The sequence below is a fragment of the Falco rusticolus genome, chromosome 1 (assembly GCF_015220075.1).
Source record: "Falco rusticolus isolate bFalRus1 chromosome 1, bFalRus1.pri, whole genome shotgun sequence".
NCBI lineage: Eukaryota > Metazoa > Chordata > Aves > Falconiformes > Falconidae > Falco > Falco rusticolus.
Window position 1 is genome coordinate 25957823 of NC_051187.1, and position 17628 is coordinate 25975450.

Genomic DNA, 17628 nt, shown 5'->3' on the forward strand with positions numbered 1-17628 from the left:
TATCTATGAGCTTTCAGGTGAGTCAGGCAGCTGACAGTAACCGAAAATGCAGCACAGAAACCAGAGGAGTCACACATGCTCCACTTGCGCATGAAAAACTACAAAGGTATTTTGAGTGGAGGCTGCAGGAGGATGGCTGGTGAAGTCTGTGGCTGATCTAAGATTGATCCTGCTGTTCCTGAGGACTCGCCTCCATTGGGAGAGAGGGAACTGTGACTGCTGATGGAAGGAAGCGCTGAGACATGCACAACAAAGGGGTGCAGAATTAATCCCCACCAGAAATGCAGAGAAAAGCAGCCCCTTGTCCCTGAGTGAGGCTGACAGCAGAAGAGCTCAGCCAGGTGCCACGCGACACGGGAGCAGGGGCTGCGAGGCTCAGCTTGGCTGTGGCTCAGAGACCACCTGAAGCCATTTGTGCATTTTGCAGCCACCGCTGCCACTTCAGGGACACTGTTCTCTGTGGAGGCATGGGACAGAGATCCTGGAGCAGCTGCAGAAGTAATATGTCAAGGAGTAGACTGGAAAGCTGTTCAGGGGGTGCAAAGACTGGAGCCACTAAGCACAGCAGTGCTGAGGGAGCCAGGGAGTCTTCCTCAGTGCCAAGAACAGAGGCCAAGTCTCATGGCACAGAGAGATGGGATCTCAGAGGCATGGCAGGGATGAGCTAATTAAGATGGGGCCGCTCTAACCCCCTCCCTGCACAGGGAACCTCACCCCCGCACCCTGCTGCTGGTGTGTGCCTGTGCCGATGCGGAGATGCTGGGGAGAGGAGGAGCAGTGCAGGGAAAGGCACATATGACCATAGTCACAAGCGGATCCAGCTGACAAGCTGTAGGTTCCCTCTCCCTGTGCTAGGGGAGCAGAGATGATGCCAAAAGCGATTACTCCAAACACTTGTCTCCATGCCAACAGTCATTAAAAGTTGCTTTTGAAAAGCTGACATTGCCTGCATTCTCACGTGCCCAAGTGACAGGAGGATGCTTTGCCATCGCTTTTCTGAGGACACGACTCCTGCCTCCATGCTGCCTGTGGGGCCAGAGCCCAGCTGAGCCCTGCAGGAGTGGGTGACGCCAGCAGACAAGGGAGATTACAGTCGGAGGGAAGGGAAACTGCTGTGATCTGTAGAGGCTGAGGCAGGGCACCCAGAAAGGCTGTTATGCAAGGAAGGGAAGAGCTGTGCTCTGTGGACGAGGGGTTTCTCCCCAGGCTGCTGCTCCAGCCAGCCCAGGTTGGTAGGGCATGCTGCGTCCATGCCACCCAGCTGTTCTGCACACCTGGCACTGTCCTCAGGGTGCTTCTGCCCAGGGCAGGGTGCCCAGCTAGGCCAGGAGCCCCAGGGGGGTGGGGATGGCACCGGGGGGTGCAAGGGAACAGAGAGGCTGTGGGCTGCTCGGGAGGGGCAAGGGGCATGGCTGGGTGCAAAGAGGGAACAGGGTCAAAACTACACCCAGGGTTTAAACTACAGAAAGGAAGAAACACACAGATCTATACACATACAGAGGTCTGTGTGTGACATGCACAGAGAGAAGAAAAAGTCAAACTGGGAAAGGGAGGGGAAAAAATGAGAAGGGGAGGTGACCGACGGGTGACCTTGCCAGCACAACTGCATTGGAAAGTGTTGGACATTGCAAGCAGAGCGTTGAGAAGTAGGCTGGGCTCGGTGTTTCCAGCAGCAAGAAGAATGGCCATTCACTTGGGCTTACAGCTCGTCTGATCTCTCAGGCTCCTGATGGCATCTCCAGAGCTGTAAGAGAGCACCACAGCACTCACGAGGAGACCAGCAGCAGAAAAAAAGATGTCACAGGCACTGGCAGCGTGGGACAGGAACCCCCAAAAGAAACAATAACCACCTGGCAGGAATCACACGCTCCCTCCTCCTCACGCCTCCAACAGCAGCCTGACAACAGGCTTTGCTCAGCTCATGCACAAGCTGCCACCATTGATTGCTCTGTACAAGAAAATTGGCTACAGAAAAAAAAAAAATCCTGAAAAAAACCACCAAAACCCCCCCCACACCAACATCTAGAAGGGACAATCGGTCAACTCCATCTTCATGTAAAGAACAGGTGAAAAAACATGTCTCAGGCTTTGATTACATCAAGGTGATGTTTGAAGGAAAGCAGTGGACTAGGTCTTGATATCCAGCCTGACCTTTCTGGTTTTCTAAGGCCAGATGAAGTCACAGGAGATCCACCTTTCCCACCCACCCACAGGGCCGATTCTCTCATTCTCAGATCTGGCAATCTTGAAACAACCCAAAATCGCACACCTCCAAGACAAGTTTATCTTTCACACATTACAGAAATCCTCACAGCTGTTTTGAAAGCGAGATTTTTATTTTTTTTTTTCAAATATAAGAACTTGAGAATAAATTCTAGAGAAGTCTGATTCTATCAGTCCTTTCTGATTTCTTGTGTTACTCTAGAAAAGGATCTTGACAGCTGAGGGAAGTACCTCTGGCCTGCATGGCACTAGGGTTCACTTTAAAACCTGCTCGAACCAAAGCAGTGAGAGAAATTAAATCAAGCCAAAGCAATCATTTCCACGCAGGAAAAGGGGCACACAGATACTTATTCTTTGACTGATCCAATGAATTGCAATTTTTCTCAGGTCAGCTGTACTCTGCCTTGCATAGAAATATTGACATTAGCTTTAGAGAACACAGGCTGCACCTGAAAGCACAATAAGCATAATAAAAAGGCAGCTGGGGGCAAAAGACAAAGCAGCCCGCTCCTTCGTTGCCAGGACAGGGCCTGCAGGGAGATACTCCAGCCCAGAGGCTAAAACAAAATATATCGAGCCAACAAGCAGCCTCTAGTAGTTGTTTAATCATGACCACTTAAACCCTGTGGTGCAGATAAAATACGCCTCTCCTTCCCCACGCTGCATGCAGCAGCGAGGCAAATCTCTGCAGGACATGCACCTGCTGCAGCTCCTGCTCCCCGAGCCGGCATCCCTGCGCATCCCCAGCACCTGCGGCTGCCCAGCCACAGCACGGCGGCACGGCCCACCACAGCCCACCACAGCCCACCGCAGCCCACCACGGCCCACCACAGCCCACCACGGCCCACCCACCTCAGCCAGAAAGCCCTGTGTCCCTGGCCCATCACAAGCACTGAGGTGGGACCAAGGCAAAGGGGTGTTTGAGGCTTGCTGGCAAGGCTCTAGTTGGAAGTTATCACAGCCCGAACCTTCCTCAGCTGAGAGCAAGCCCCATTCCTGCGCTCCAGCTTCTTCGGGGGAAAGCTGCTCCCCCAGAAACATTAATGACTCATTTCTAGGTTTTCTTTTTCTGTTACATTTACACTGGAATTTCTAACGGCTGCTGATCAGCATCGTGCAAGCCCTGCCAACTGCCCACAGCCTTTTAATCCACCAAGCCAACATTTCTGCAATTACCCTTTGTTTGCATAGTTTATTTAATGAGATGTCTGGAAAGCCCCTAGGGACTCTCAGCTGCCTCCTGCCCCCCTGCAGACCATATCACTGGTAAGGTTGCAGCATTCAGCCTCAGACAGATGCTCGCTGGGCTGGAAGTCCAGCTGGCAATCAAAAAAACATTACAGCTCCAGTCTGCCCTGAAGGAAGCAGCAGACAAAGCTCAAGAGAAACCAGCTACGCTGCTGCAGCTGATATAGCCAGAACTGGGGGGGCTGCTGGCTGTGCACCAGGAACAGCATGGACCTCCCAGACTCATCACTGCTAGCCCCACTGATCCCCACGAGACTGCAGCACTACCTAGCCTGCAGCCGCTGCGCACTCCTCTGCCCTCCAGGTTCCCTCCATCTTTGGGTCAAGGCATCCCACAGCCTGCCAGGCTCCCTTGTGCTATCAGCTGGTGCCCTCCCATGCCCAGCTCTTGTGTACCCACACCTGTCTCTTCCTCCACCTTCTCCTGTTGTGTTTCACTGCAGAGGCACCCTCCAGCGCAAACTGCAGGGACACTTCTGCACAGTGGAAGTCCCCATGGATCCAGTGAGGTCGCCAGCCTGCCCTTCTGCCTGTCCCCATGGGCCACCTGCCATGTCTTCTGCACACATACCTGGTGGATGCACGACCTCCATTCCAGCTGGCCAGGCTCCTAGGCAAACGCAGGGCACAAGCCTTGCACCAAATGCCATTTTTGATTAAAAGATCAGTGACATTTTCATACATGTATATGGAAATTTGCTGGTTTAATTTATAAAAGAGCATACCCAAAGAACATTTGCTGCAGGCTTTCTCCAAAACATCTTTTACGAGCACCATTTTCTTTGGTTGGGCCAAGGAGGCTGCAAGTAGAAAGGTGAAAAACTGCTAGCAATGTCTGTCTTTGGAAGAATTGCTTATTTGGTTATAATAAATTTTTTTATTATTTTTTAGATTTTGCTCTGTTAAGTTTCTGTCAGATTTTACGCTATTCAGAGTTATAACTAGAAAACTAGTATCATTATGTAAACCTTACTGCATCTCTGTGTAACCTAAACACTCAATGCACGACATCCTGCCATATAAATGTGCTGAGCAACAAGCACAAGTTGGGAACCTGATCTTCTAATCAGAAGAGTCCACTCTTTAACAGGATCTGCCTTTGGCATCACCTCAATCAGAAAGGTCTTTTGTTATTATAAAAAGAATATTCTCTTAACCTCGTAACTCAGTCCTGAGAAGGGTTCCAGAGACACGCAATTCAGGTATTAGCGATAAGAATAACAGAAACACCCAGCCAGAAACTAAGTATTGCTTAGATAGCACGCAATAAACATACTGGGCCATGACGTGAATTATGATTAAACAAAAAAGAGATAGCGAGCACTCTATACTCACTGAACACTTTTCATCCTGGGCACCGAGTGGGTCAATCTCTGAAACGTGGCTGTATCATTACAGACCGTGGTAGCGCACACACCTCGATTCTGCTACTCCAGAACTGGGCGCGTGCCTTCACAGCCATCACGTCAAACGCCACAGTGGAGACCTCACTCGTGCACAGGACATATCAGCCAGCTCCAGACCCCAGACTCTGAGACACTGTGCTCTGCTTAACAGGCCACACTAGCTAAGACATGCTGGCAGCCTCTTCCATCAAAAAGGCTAGGTAGCAGGCGAGGAAGGTGAGCAAAAATCCTTTTATAATTGAAATTGCCAAACACACTCAAGCTGCCAGACAGATGTAGGAATTACGACAAAAGGTCAAGGAGGAACAAACACGGAAGTTTGGGTCTCTCAGTGAAGACAGGGACAAGATCAAAATGGCAAGAAGGGAGTGGAGAAGACAATGGAGCACCAGGGAAGAGGGGGGTGTTCTAACAATCACACACATGGCTGCAACCATGAGTCTCACGTTCCCTGCAGAGGAGGAACATGCAGAACTAAAGAAAGAAGACTAATTCCTAGTTCATGTTCTGCCTGTGAATTCAAACTTCACGGACACATTCACACCTGCATGATCTCAGCCTGAGATTTTTCTTCCTATCCCCTGTGTTGGGAACAGGGGAGAACACCACATACAAGTATGACTCATGCACAAATCAACACAGCACTGCCAGTCTGCAGGTAGCCTCACTCCTGTGAACCTGAGACAGGAAGAAAAACAGCCCCCCCCCCAAAAAAAAAAAAGTCTGAGAGAACATCAGGAGAAGAAACTGGGTAAAAACTGGGTACATACACGCTTCCCCAGGAAGCCATGCAGCAGCATACTGCAATCAGAGGCGGAACAATGAACCATAACTCAAATGAACAGCTTGAACAGTTCAAAGTTCAGCTGCTGTGCAAATGATATAATCTGCTCTCACTGCCTGCAAACTGTCTGGCCTCAGCCAAAGTTCTGTTATGAACTAAGAGGAATGCGTGTTTTCAGTTGTATTCTTGAACAAAGAATGCTCCTGCTCATCACTGCAGAGCCAGAAATGTTATGGGCACATACAAGGAAATACAGAATGTAACCCTTTTCTTCAGTTCTCAACCTGTCAGATGTCACTCCTTTGCTTTGATTTCATCTATTACACCTGGCTGAGAGCTCCCTCTCTAGAAACTAATCAATCTTAAGGCACAGGTGGACAGATTCATTTTGCTATTGACTGACCTATAGCTACAAACGCGGACAACACTTTATCAGTAGTTCTTGAGAAGTTAACTGCTCATTTCATTAAATCTCAGACAGCATTCATGCCTTGACCTTCAACATTACTATCTTCTTTAAGAAGAAAACTAAATCTAAGTCATGTAGACTTGAAATTTTTCTAATTGTGTACTATTCAATTCCTGAAAAGGTGTTAAAAGGGTTCACAGGTCCCATGTCAGTACTTTAGTCTACTCAAAAGAAATGTGAACCACTGGCTGCATTCTTAGGGCCTAGTAAAAAAACGCCTTGAAAAAAGAGAGTTCCTTCCACAGATACCTGTGGAAATGCAAAGATTCTGGGTTTGGATGGTTACAGACTCCTTCCCCCATCCAGGGAAAACAGCAAAGGGCAGGCTTCAAAAGCTTCCAGGCACCAGCACTGTGACTCCTGCTGAACAACGGGAGCTTGTGCTGGAGAGAAGATGCTAACCACAGGCAGTGGTTGATCATGGTTCCTGCAGCTGGCGCACAGTGGAGGCAGAGGTGCTGATGAGGTCTTGAGGAAGGCTCTCGCGGGCTTCCTGCATCCGGCGCCGTGCCCTCTGGAAAGCCTCTACAACACAGCAGGTGACAGCAAGTCAGAAAGCATCAGACAGCCTCAGGGACAGGGAAGGATGAGTCTTTCCAGTGAACATCGTCTCTCCTGGCACAGGAGCCTCGCTTCCTGTTACTAAGTTCCACCAAAGCAGCACCTGGCCCTTGCTGCCCTCTTCACTTATTTCTGGCACTGTCTTTACTCTGTGTGTAACAGAATCACACAGAGCCTGTGCATCAGTACCACAAGCTATGCTCAGTGCCAGGCAAGACTGGGCAGCCCGGCCTAGGCTTTGTCCTCACGGAGTGGTTATCCCTCCTGCCTGCTGACAGCTGATGTCTCCTGAAGCTTCCAGCTCAGATCAGAACATTTAACCTCTGCTATAGCCTCACAGAGCTCGAGGCGGGGGGAGGCAATTATCCCCACAGTAATGGATTCTCCTGAAATATCCTGCCCACTCTGTAAAAAGGGGGCAAAAGCGAGCCAAAGACTCGCAAGGGAGAACAACACTGAAAGCCCTACCCAAAACATTGTAGACAGAGCTCTGCTGGCTGAAGCCTCCAAGCCGGTCCAGTACACTCTGCATGCGCTGCCTCAGGGCACTGTTTTCCAGAAACGCTCTGCACAGAAGTACAGCAAGAGGTCAGGGCTGCCAAAACACAGCACACAAGATGGAGCTCGTACTTGCTTTGATGCACTTACTTAGACTGCTGCAGGCAGTAAAGCCGGAATGTGACGCTCCCAGTTGTCTCTGTGCGAAAACCAAAGCGGCTCAGATGCTCTCCCTGCAAAGACAGCACAAGATAGAGTACGCACAGCCTGCTGCAGCAGGCTGACCCTATGAAAATGAGCATGCCCCACCAGGAGTATGTGCTCCTGCAGACACAATCTCTCCCTTCCCCACAGCACACAAAAAGTGGGCTTAGAAAGAGGCAGACAGTTCCTGGCTGTGCTGAGGGTAAGACCTAAACACCAGCAAGCTGACAGTGCAGTGCTGGAGGAAGGTTTCAACAACTGCATCACAGCTCACTCCCACAGAAAGCTGGTGCTAAGATCAACTTGCTTATTACCCCAGCAAGCACCTCTGCAGCTTTCTTAAGAATGTAAAATTTCTGCCTGTCTCACACCCATCAACTTCCTTCTTTGGGAAGCTGTTCCAGACACAGTACAGCCCAGATACCTTACAAAAACACAGGAAAAAGTCTATCGCTAGTAACAAATGCTGACCTGACAGACACTTTATGGACAGGGCCAGCACAGGCAGTGGTAAGTCAGGGCTTTGGTCCATGTTCCCTCAATTCTCTAAGCTGCACACACCCCAGAAGGTAGAGAGCTCTGTCTCAGTGTTTGCCTGTTCCTCTGTTCATGAACACAAGTCTCACAAAGGAAACATTTCTTTAGCCTGACGGGACAACCAGCTCATCCTTAGTCAAATCTGGTCCAGGCTGTCCACAGACATCTGAAGCCGAGAGCATAATCTAGAATCTCCCATCAAGAGCAATGCCCTACAGCCAAGCCCACCTTGAAGGTTGATGGTATCCTGACGTAGGTGATGTCCTCCAGCTCAGGAGATCCACCAATGAAAAATCTCCTCATCTCAGCAACTATCCCCAGCTCCACAGGGCGCCAGGTAGGGATGGTGAGCATGTGGAGACCTGACCCAGGACAACGGGAGAGCTTAGCAGCTATAACCAACAATCTGTTCCAAGCCACAGTGGACAGCATGGTAGATGGATACCTGCTGACCCAAACCACAGCAGGCTGGAAATGGAAACACTGCACAGTACCTCTTTAATATTTTCCCAATAAGTCAGCCCCACACAGTCACACAGCCAGTGCTGAGAGCACCCCCTGCCCATGAAGGCCATCTCCTTACTACACGTGGGTGTCAGAATATTTGTGGCCCCCAGATTCCATGTAGGACAGAGAGGGCTACTTCTATTATAAAGATAGATATGCAGCATCGCCTCAGAGCGTTATCACACAAGATTTTGTGACAGAAGCACCTAAGGAACAAGGACAGCAATATGTGATGCATCTCAACAAGAAGGCAGAATGGTGCAGGATGCATCAAATCCTTCTTTGCTGCCCCCCAACAGCTAACTATGCCCTCCAGCACGCAAAGGCAAAGCCTTCCCAGGACCAGCTGAATCCATTCCCAAGAGAACTACTCAACTCATTCTCCCAGACAATCAACATAATGCCCCAAGTATGTTTTACCTGGGGATGGTGGTAGCACCAAAGAACCATATCCTTCAACACGGTACCTCTGCCAGAAATCCAGGGACAGGACCTCAAAGTAGAGAACAGGCCACTGAGGGAGACTGTCTGCAAGGAAGGGGAGCAGATCACAGCTTTGTGAGGGAGGCTATCGTAGAGGGAAAAAAATGCTAAATGCCCAACTCCACTAGTAGGAAGTCCTTTCTGTATTTTTTCTACAAAGACTAACCTAGATGTACAGGTGATTGTTTTCACCTGTAAAAGCTGAACCCTCAGACTTGAGGATAAAAACAGAATTATTGATAAGATGTTTAAAATTTGGAAAAATTCATTGTTTTGAGATCAAGTTCAAACTGGTTCCTCGATTATCTCTGAGCAGACAAGACAATCTTTTGTGTATGATCTAACGCCAAACAAGGCAATCTCTTTTTTATTTCTGACCTTTCCCACCCTTATTGGGGGATAATTAACTTGGATTCTCCTACAGATCTCCAAGCATTTCTTTTTTCCATGGTGAAACAAACTCACTGCATTTATTCCAGGCTGAAAATTCATTAGTGTTGGTTGAATACTCAAATCCAATGCGTACATTGGATTCAAGAGGCAAGGCATGCTGCAGAGCTGTCCCTAGCAATTGCAATCCAAAGAGCAACAGGGCTGGTGAGGAAGCAGCAGTAGTGTAGTGAAGCAGCAGGAATAGGCAGCAGAGAAGCTCAGCTTATAACAGAGCTGGAAGTTTCAAAGTGACATAAACTATAAAAAGATTATGCAGGTCACTGAGTGTGTCTACAAACATAAGACTTAGCAGAGAGCTTTAGTTGTGTACAAAAAAGATGCGCATTGTTGCTGCAGCATCCCAGGGCTCTGTGCAATATGCTAGGCATGGCAACACAGACCAGCATGCCATGCATTTTGAGACAGCCAAGCTAAGATCCAAGCAGTTTTGCAACCGGATAAAGCTGACTACAGTCTGGAAGCAAGGTAAGATCAATGAATCCATACAAACGCTAACACGCCGCCAGGCAGGGCAAATATAGTATGTGTCCAGAGGCTGTGTGGTGACAGGGTGATCATTTGCTGAACAAGAACATTTCCCTTTGTTTAAATCTGTCCTTTCATCTTGGTGAGGGGCCAACAACATGCCAGACAGCATGATGCCTGCTGACACCACAATCAAAAGACTTGAGAGTTTCACATTTCAGAGCAACAAGGAAATGCACCTTCCAATTCGTCTTCTTGGGTGAAAAACATCTCCAAAGTGAAGGGGTAGCAGAAGTATGCCACATTATCCTAGAAAAGGAACAGGATAGAGATCAGATTCCTGGACAAGACAATTCATCACTACCACTGCAGGGGGCACAGAGAGCAGGGAGAAAAGAACTAATGGTGGAAAAGAGCTAATGATGCCTAAGCAAGACCAATCACATCACAGTAACAAACATCTGACTGCAGGATGGACCTGCACACATTCTCAAGTGCCATGTTGATGGAACAGGCTGTTAAAAACGATGAAAAAGGGGAAAGAGTAACACAACTCAAATGACAATTCAGCCAGCTGCATAACTACCACACTGCCACCATCTTTACAGGAGCCAAGCAAAATACTTCAAGCAACGGTATTACTGAAATGTTGTATGATAATTATTTCTGTAATATGCAAACTATCTCACATAAAACACATTAAAAAGCTGATAAAATTCAAATTTTGTATGAGAAGAGCTGGAGACAGCAATGGAACTAACTTCCCAGATAGGAGGAGGGGTTCATTTTCAGAAATAAATTTAGAGACTGTGTGCATTCCTGCCCCAGGCAAGCCAGAACAATGCTTCATTAACTCTGAGCATTTGAGAACACAAAAATCAAAGCTCCAAAGACAATCAATCAGCCAGAAGGAAGAAAAAAATAAGGTTCCAGAAACTGCTTTGAAATAGTTTCATTTGGTCTAGTTTTGTTTGGATACAGTGGCACCCTGGAATGAGAAGAATCCCAAACACGCTCCACCCTTGAAAGGAGCTCTCAAGTCAGGACCTTTGCTGAATAGATGTATAGCTTGTTACATATGTTCCACTTCAGAAAATGTCTGTTCAAACTGTTCTGCAGGTCTGAAAGCATCCTTACCCAGCCCACTGTCTTGGTGGTACAGGTCTGAGTGACTCCTGATAGCTGCTGGACCATGGGGCTCGACCACCCTGGGAGAAGAGGAGAACGTGAGCACAGTAGTGAATGCTCTGGGTGAGAGGCTTTGAGGACTCACAAACCAAAGCAGCTCAAAGAAGAACATCAGTCCCAGGTGACTGGGAAAACACATAACATCACCCACTCTCAATTTCCCTAGGTGTGTCCCACCCTATCTTGTTCCAGGCAATGGCTGCTCCCCAGAACACCCCAAACTGTCAATGAAAAGCACCAACTCCATCTGAAGAGAAAAGCAGAACCACATCTAAATGTATTGAGTAGCAAATGTGGTAGCTCTTTGGACAAATACCAGGGTATAACCAGAGAGGGGAGCCAGAGCCATAGCTTCAAGGAACCTAAATACGCAGCGGGATGTGTATGTTAGTGCTGGGAACCTTATTTATCAGTTGATACTTAACATGTTAGTGTCAGCACAAAACGTGAGAACATGATGGCGAGCACTGAAATCAGACAAGGTCACTACTGAGATGGAGAAGACAGGAAGGCTATTGTCCACAGTATAAGGAATGAACTTTGGGTAGACCGCTGGACACAATCACCACTGGTTGAGAAACCAATGGACCTCTATGTCCTGGCCTGATTTGGAGAGAGAAGAGGGGAAGATGCAACTTTCCCCCAGACTTAAGTTTAGTTCACACAACTGAGTTCTGCAATTTTGGCTCTGAAGACCTCTGTCTAGATACCAGCCCCAGCATTCACTTTTTCTGACTCAACAGAGCTGATATGCTGGACCAGCCAAAGTAAGCTTCACTCCTTAAACTGCTGTGATATGGCTGGAAACTGAATACTTACGGTTAGGCAGCTCCACGAAGAAATGAACATAGAGGTTGTCATACTCATAGCCTTGAGCTGAAACTGAGAAGAGAGAATGAACTTCAGCTCTTTGCTTCTACAAAACTCCAATACTCACTGTAGACTTTTGGAAGAGACAGTACCAATAACCTCAGGGACAACCAGCTACTGATGAAAGCTGGGAAAAGCCAGAGTCTTCAAAGTAACAGAACACAACCTTCAAAGATTCCTCCTCTAGACCAGTCCTGTCCCCACATCACTAACCAGATTAGGGAAGTCACACATTTAAAGATTATAGCAAAGAAAGCAATTATTAACTTCCCAGTCTGCTCTCCTTTTTTTGGATCTGTATGTCGTCCCAGAACAGCTGCAGCATTTGTAACCTCCAACCTGTAAATGCTACTCAAGGAGTCAGTCCACAAAAACAGGGGAGCAGTAAGAAGTAAAGGATTCTAGTGAGAGAATCACCTACTGTGGGCCTGCCTGCAATCCAAGAATCCTTGGCCCCTTCACAGCCTCAGCCATCCCAGCAGACCCAGATCTGCCCCTATAGTTAGTGTTTATAGTAAGAACTCACCTATTTCTCCATTCACAAAAAGCCGCAGTGTACCAGGAAGAGTCTGTAAGAATGAGCACATAAACAAGATAAATAGCTCAATGACCACTGGTGGAACCTAATGCAATCCCCTCCCAACAGGGTCTCACACAGGTATTTCACAGACACTTGTACTTGAACGATTCACTCTACTATCCAGGTAGGAGTCATGACATCTCACATCACTTTCCAGAAGTGAACAGTCCCTCTGGACAGAGATTCTCTACAAAAACCAAATTCCCAGACTGCAGAACTTTACTCTTCTGTAAATTGGTCTCTTACAGACTTCAAGATGGATATAAAATGTAGTGAGAAGTCACTTGCAGAAGCCATAGTCCTGTTCCTCCTGTAGTATTCCTGCACTTGCCCAAGGTGGGAGGAAGCACAGGACAAGCTGAGACACTATATCAAAGTACAAGAAAGTACAACAACTTTCACACTTTGGCAAACAAGATTTGAGCAAAGAAGATTGCACTCTGGGTAATTCAGTGAGAGGGGAATCTGTACATGAGTTTGGGGCTGGGAGGGTCTGTTTACTTGAACAAAGTGGCACATAGATGTGTTTGACATTCAAGAAGTTAACAGCTATCCCAAAAGATATAAACCCACCTTTCTTCTTAAAGTATTATATACAAAGGCCTTCAGACAATGCGTAAAGTCTCACAGAGGCTGCAGTGTTCAGCACCCTCTGCTGCTGGTCTGACAGACACAGGATGGATCTCTGCAAGCCCCATATCCATTGCGGCCTGTCCTTTTTGACACAATTTTCTGCTGAAAGCCACAAGGTAAAAGGTGCCAACATAACCCCAGAATGAAACAGTCTTTGGAGACTGTGGTACAAATGGCAGCCGTGCTAACCAGGTCAACAGCCTCCAAAGGCAGCAGGGCTCCAGTCCCTGCTGAGTGCTGCTGCACTCACCGTTTCAAATTCTGAGCCTACGAGACCACTGAGGTATTCCTTGTGCCGACTGTACAGCTGAAAACACAGAACAAGCAGATTAGAAAAAGTGCATTTTTGATAATGTATGTTTTGATTTATTACAAAAATTGTAATGGACGTAACTTTAAATCCATTTAAACTGTTGACAGGCTTAGCACACAGATTTTTTTCATTGCTATAGCAGATATAGAGAATATAAGAATCGAATAGAACAAAGATGTATAACTGCTAACACTGCATGGAACTTCTTCAAAGATGACCTCATCAAAGATCAATTTAAGGGAAAAAGAAACTCTGAGGAGTCAGATCTTAAATGACATGTTAAAAACACAAGCATAAACTACTCCAATGAAATCAACAGATGGGAGATCAGTGTAGTGAATCATTATTTCCTTATTGACCGTTAAATCAATAAGAAAACATATAAATGAAAACCTAAAACATTAAAGTAGCTTTATAAGCTGCCACAGCCAAAAAGGCAATTCAGAAAGATCAAGACATAAAATGAGATCCAAATATCCTGGGACATTACAGGTAACAAAAAATCATTCAGGAAGTATACAGCCAGCATCGGGAAGACCAAGGAAGGGCGTTTGCCCACTGCTCAAAAGGGAAGGAGAACCATTGGCTGGTGACACTAGTAAGGCATGAATGTAGGTGGTTTCCTGCATCAGTTTTCACTACATAGATCACTGCAGTCAGAGACCAACACAACTAATACTGGACAAAGCCTCTACCTGGAGTAAGGAATGAAGCTGTCAGGCATTATTTGTTGAAGATCTCAAATTGCTGGGCATGATGAGACTGACTGCCAGCAACATCCATTTTGCCAACTTTAGGTGTCTACAGCACTACCAACTACATCTGCATGACAGTCTGAGCTCCTTCTGCCAATTCAGGAGAACTAGTCAGTATGAGCAGTGGAGGCTGGTCCTTACATCTCTGAACACACGCTGCTCACGTTCTTCTTCCTCTGGTTGCACCTGGACAGACGCATTCTCAATGGTGTATTTCCACACCTCTCGCTTCTCTCCATCCAGCTCAATCCTGTAAAGCCCCAAAACACATGGGAAAAACTCCCCCATTACACAGAGAATAGGCACAGGCAGCAACAGCAGTCCCCCCTCCACCAGGCCCATGCAGTAAATATAAGGCCACCAATGGCCCTCTCCTCGCTCCCAAGTGCCTGCCAGCATCGATGACTCAAAAAGGGAGACTTGTGTCCAGCATATGCATAACCTGTATCCCTAGGGCAGGGGTCCTCAAACTTTTTAAACAGGGGGCCGGTGCGCGAATGAAGGGGCAGGCAGTCATCTGCGGCTGCTTGGTTTCCCCCCCAACCCCCAGCGGGAGGGGGGGGGGGGGCGGGGGATTCTGTAAATACCGGGGTCCGGATTGAGGACCCTGGGGGGCCATATCCGGCCCGTGGGCCATAGTTTGAGGACCACTGCCCTAGGGACTTGCACCAACACCCCACACATCACACACGGAGTGACACCAAGCACAAGCACAAAATGATCTTGCCTTAGAAATCTCCGGAATAAAAGTGAAAAACAACTCTCAATTTAAAGTACTGATCCACACACCTAAAGGGTGACCAGGAGACAGCCATTCCAGCCCTCTGTATCAGTCCCATGAGAGCTACCAGCCCTGTTCCACTCACCGGTAGGCCCCTTTGGTGCCACTAAAGTCAGGCTTCACTGTGATCACCCCGTTGCCATCTACCTTGATCGTGCAAAGAACATGTTCATACTCCTTGCGACCAAGCCTAATGGAAGACATCAAGAAGCACAGTTTAAATAGAGAATACGGACACTCTCTTTACCAGCTGAGCTGGTAAAGGCACATTGGGGTACAGAAGGGAACAAACACACTCATACTCTCCTACATTAGTTTAAGAAGTCTTCTGGAGAGATACACTCAGTTACCTCCCAGCTGAGAAAAAAAGGCAGAGAGAAATGGCAGCCCAAGTTACTGAGCCTTTGAAATTCTCTCCCCTTAACTCATGAAAGAAACAGGAGATTTGAGTAAGGAGGGAAGATGGGTTTCCTTCTGGGAAATTAAGATCACTTCAGGATTTTACTTACTTCCCGTAAGGTCCCAAGTCCCCCATGATGTACATAGTCTGGACAGGAGTGTTAATCACATGATTGTTCTTTATAAATTCTTCTGAGGGTTCCCAGATGATGATTTTCGGCTTCAGAGAACTTGCTTCTCTGTCAACAACAGAACAGCACAAGTCACAGCCCAGCACACGCAGCACAAAATTCCCCATGAGGAGGAGTCAAACTGCTGGATTCCAAGTGCGACACAGCTCAAGCCACCAAATTCCACAGACTAGGCTGCTCTGCAGCTGGGGCACCAGCACCAGGAAACCTCCACTAGCAAGCCCCAAGTCCCAGTTTGCACTCACACTGGCCTGCGGTCTTGTCTTCTCTTCCTCACATTGGCCATCCGCTCTGCCAGATATGATGGGACCTCACGATCCGAGTCAGTTACTTTCTGGCAGTGCTGGAAGACAGAAACACACAGGAACTAGTTTAATTATAACAGGACATCTTTCCCAAACACAGCTCCCCTCTTGAAGGACAGAACAGATAAGTACGCAGTCACATGCAAAGACAAACTGCTAAAAGACTGTAGTGTAGATTTCATTCACTGTTCTTGTGGCAAAGTACAGTTAAACTCCACACAGCAGGTTACCTACCCAGCAATGCTACAAAGCCAACTCCTCCCTCCCTGACCATCATTCTAAAACAGGGAGACCTCATCCCAGGTCTGGGACACCACGTAAAGCTGCTCTGCAGAAGCAGTATGTTCTCCTGTATACAGGATATCTGCCCTGCTTCTGCATGGCCAAGAACTGATAAAGGTTCCCTCCGCGGCAGGCCTGCCTGGTGGTTTTGACAGACACTGCTGTACAGATTTTCTGTAACAAAGAGCTGGTACCTCCTCTAGGTTAGTGAATCGATCATGATCCGTGTAGGTGAAGATCCGGTAGTTCTTGCGACCGCCAGCCTTCTCCAGTTTCAGGATCTCCTGGTGGTACTGCCGGTCCAGGGGAGTCTGGCAGGCTGACTCGTTTCGGTACAGATCCACCTCAAACTGAGAGCACCCCAGGGAAAGCAAAAAGTCTGCCCTTCACCCGCGTCCTCAGAGCCACAAACACTTTGCAGCTGAGACTGCCAAAGCCACCGCAGCGAAAGACAAGATCCTTTAGGGATCCCAGCAAACAACGCGAGCTCCACAGCGGCTCCGACGTTGCTCAGGCAGGCGGCCACCAGCACCCACCAGCAGCCACCTGGGCCCACCCCGAGGGGTGCACCCCAAGGGCCCGCACCCTAAGGACCCCCACCCCGAGGGCGCACACCGAGGGCACCCACCCCAAGGGGGCTCACCCCGAGCCCCCCCCCCCGAGGCAGGAGGCCCTGCAGGGAAGGACGGCAGGGGGAGGCCGCCGGACCCCACAGCGGGGAGACCCCCGAGCCGCAGGCGGCCGCCGCCCGCCCACCTGGCTGAAGAGCTTCTCCTGCCACCCCACCTCGGCCTCCTCCTCCTCCTCCTCCGGGGGCCGCCGGGCACCTGCGGGAGAGACCGCCCGGTCACGGCCGGTGGCGCAGCGCCGCCCGCCCGCCCCGGGTGCCGCACGTACCGGTACCGGCGCGCTCGGCCGGCCGCAGGAGCTCGGGGCCGGACAGCAGCGGCGGGGCCTGCGGCAGGAGCGGCCCGGCCGCCGTCACCCGCTGGATACGGACCCTGCAGGGGAGGAGAGAGGCAGCGTCACGGCGGGCCGGGGCCGGGGGGCCGGGGCCGAGAGGGCCGGAGGGCCGCTCACCGGAGGCGCAGGTTGCGTACGGGGTCGCGGGAGCGGTAGATGGCGGCGCCGGCATCCGCGCTGCGCAGAGGCTCCGCCATGGCCGCGGCGGGGCCCGTCACCGTGGAGACGCGGCGCAAGTCACAGCGCCCCCCCGCGGCCGGCGGGGCCCCTCCCGGCCTCCGGGCCACGGCGGGCCCGGCTCGGGGTGCGGTGCCCGTTTGCCTCCGGTCCCTGCTGCGGCAGCACCGGCCGGGCAGCTTCCGCGGCGCGGAGGCCCCTGGGCTCCACGGGAGGCGGCTCCCCCGTCCCTCCGTGCCAGAGCCCGATGCTCCGGTGTGAGAGGAGGCCTCCACCTCCCCCCGAGGGACCCCCTGTGGAAGGCCCCCATCCTGCCCGCCCCGTGGCGATGCTGAGGGCAGAGTCCGCGGCCA

The 17628-nt window shown here is 49.5% G+C and overlaps 1 protein-coding gene across 2 annotated transcripts; it reads right to left on the bottom strand.

Moving 5' to 3' along the window:
• Nucleotides 1-4158: 4158 nt before the first annotated feature.
• On the bottom strand, nt 4159-17312 carry MKS1 (MKS transition zone complex subunit 1). Of its 2 annotated transcripts, XM_037375150.1 has the most exons (18): nt 17216-17312; nt 17033-17136; nt 16892-16962; nt 16330-16485; nt 15794-15891; nt 15468-15596; nt 15044-15148; nt 14319-14427; nt 13360-13416; nt 12423-12465; nt 11846-11908; nt 10976-11046; nt 10078-10147; nt 8858-8965; nt 8159-8292; nt 7340-7422; nt 7160-7257; nt 4159-6655 (listed from the first exon to the last, which is right to left on the bottom strand). In XM_037375150.1, exons 1-18 carry the CDS (start codon nt 17293-17295, stop codon nt 6549-6551), a joined length of 1686 nt encoding a protein of 561 aa, XP_037231047.1. In that variant the 5' UTR covers nt 17296-17312; the 3' UTR covers nt 4159-6548. The 2 variants fall into 2 exon arrangements, with proteins under 2 accessions (XP_037231047.1, XP_037231048.1); XM_037375151.1 differs by lacking the exons at nt 16892-16962; nt 17033-17136 and having other exon boundaries at nt 17216-17307.
• Nucleotides 17313-17628: the final 316 nt, after the last annotated feature.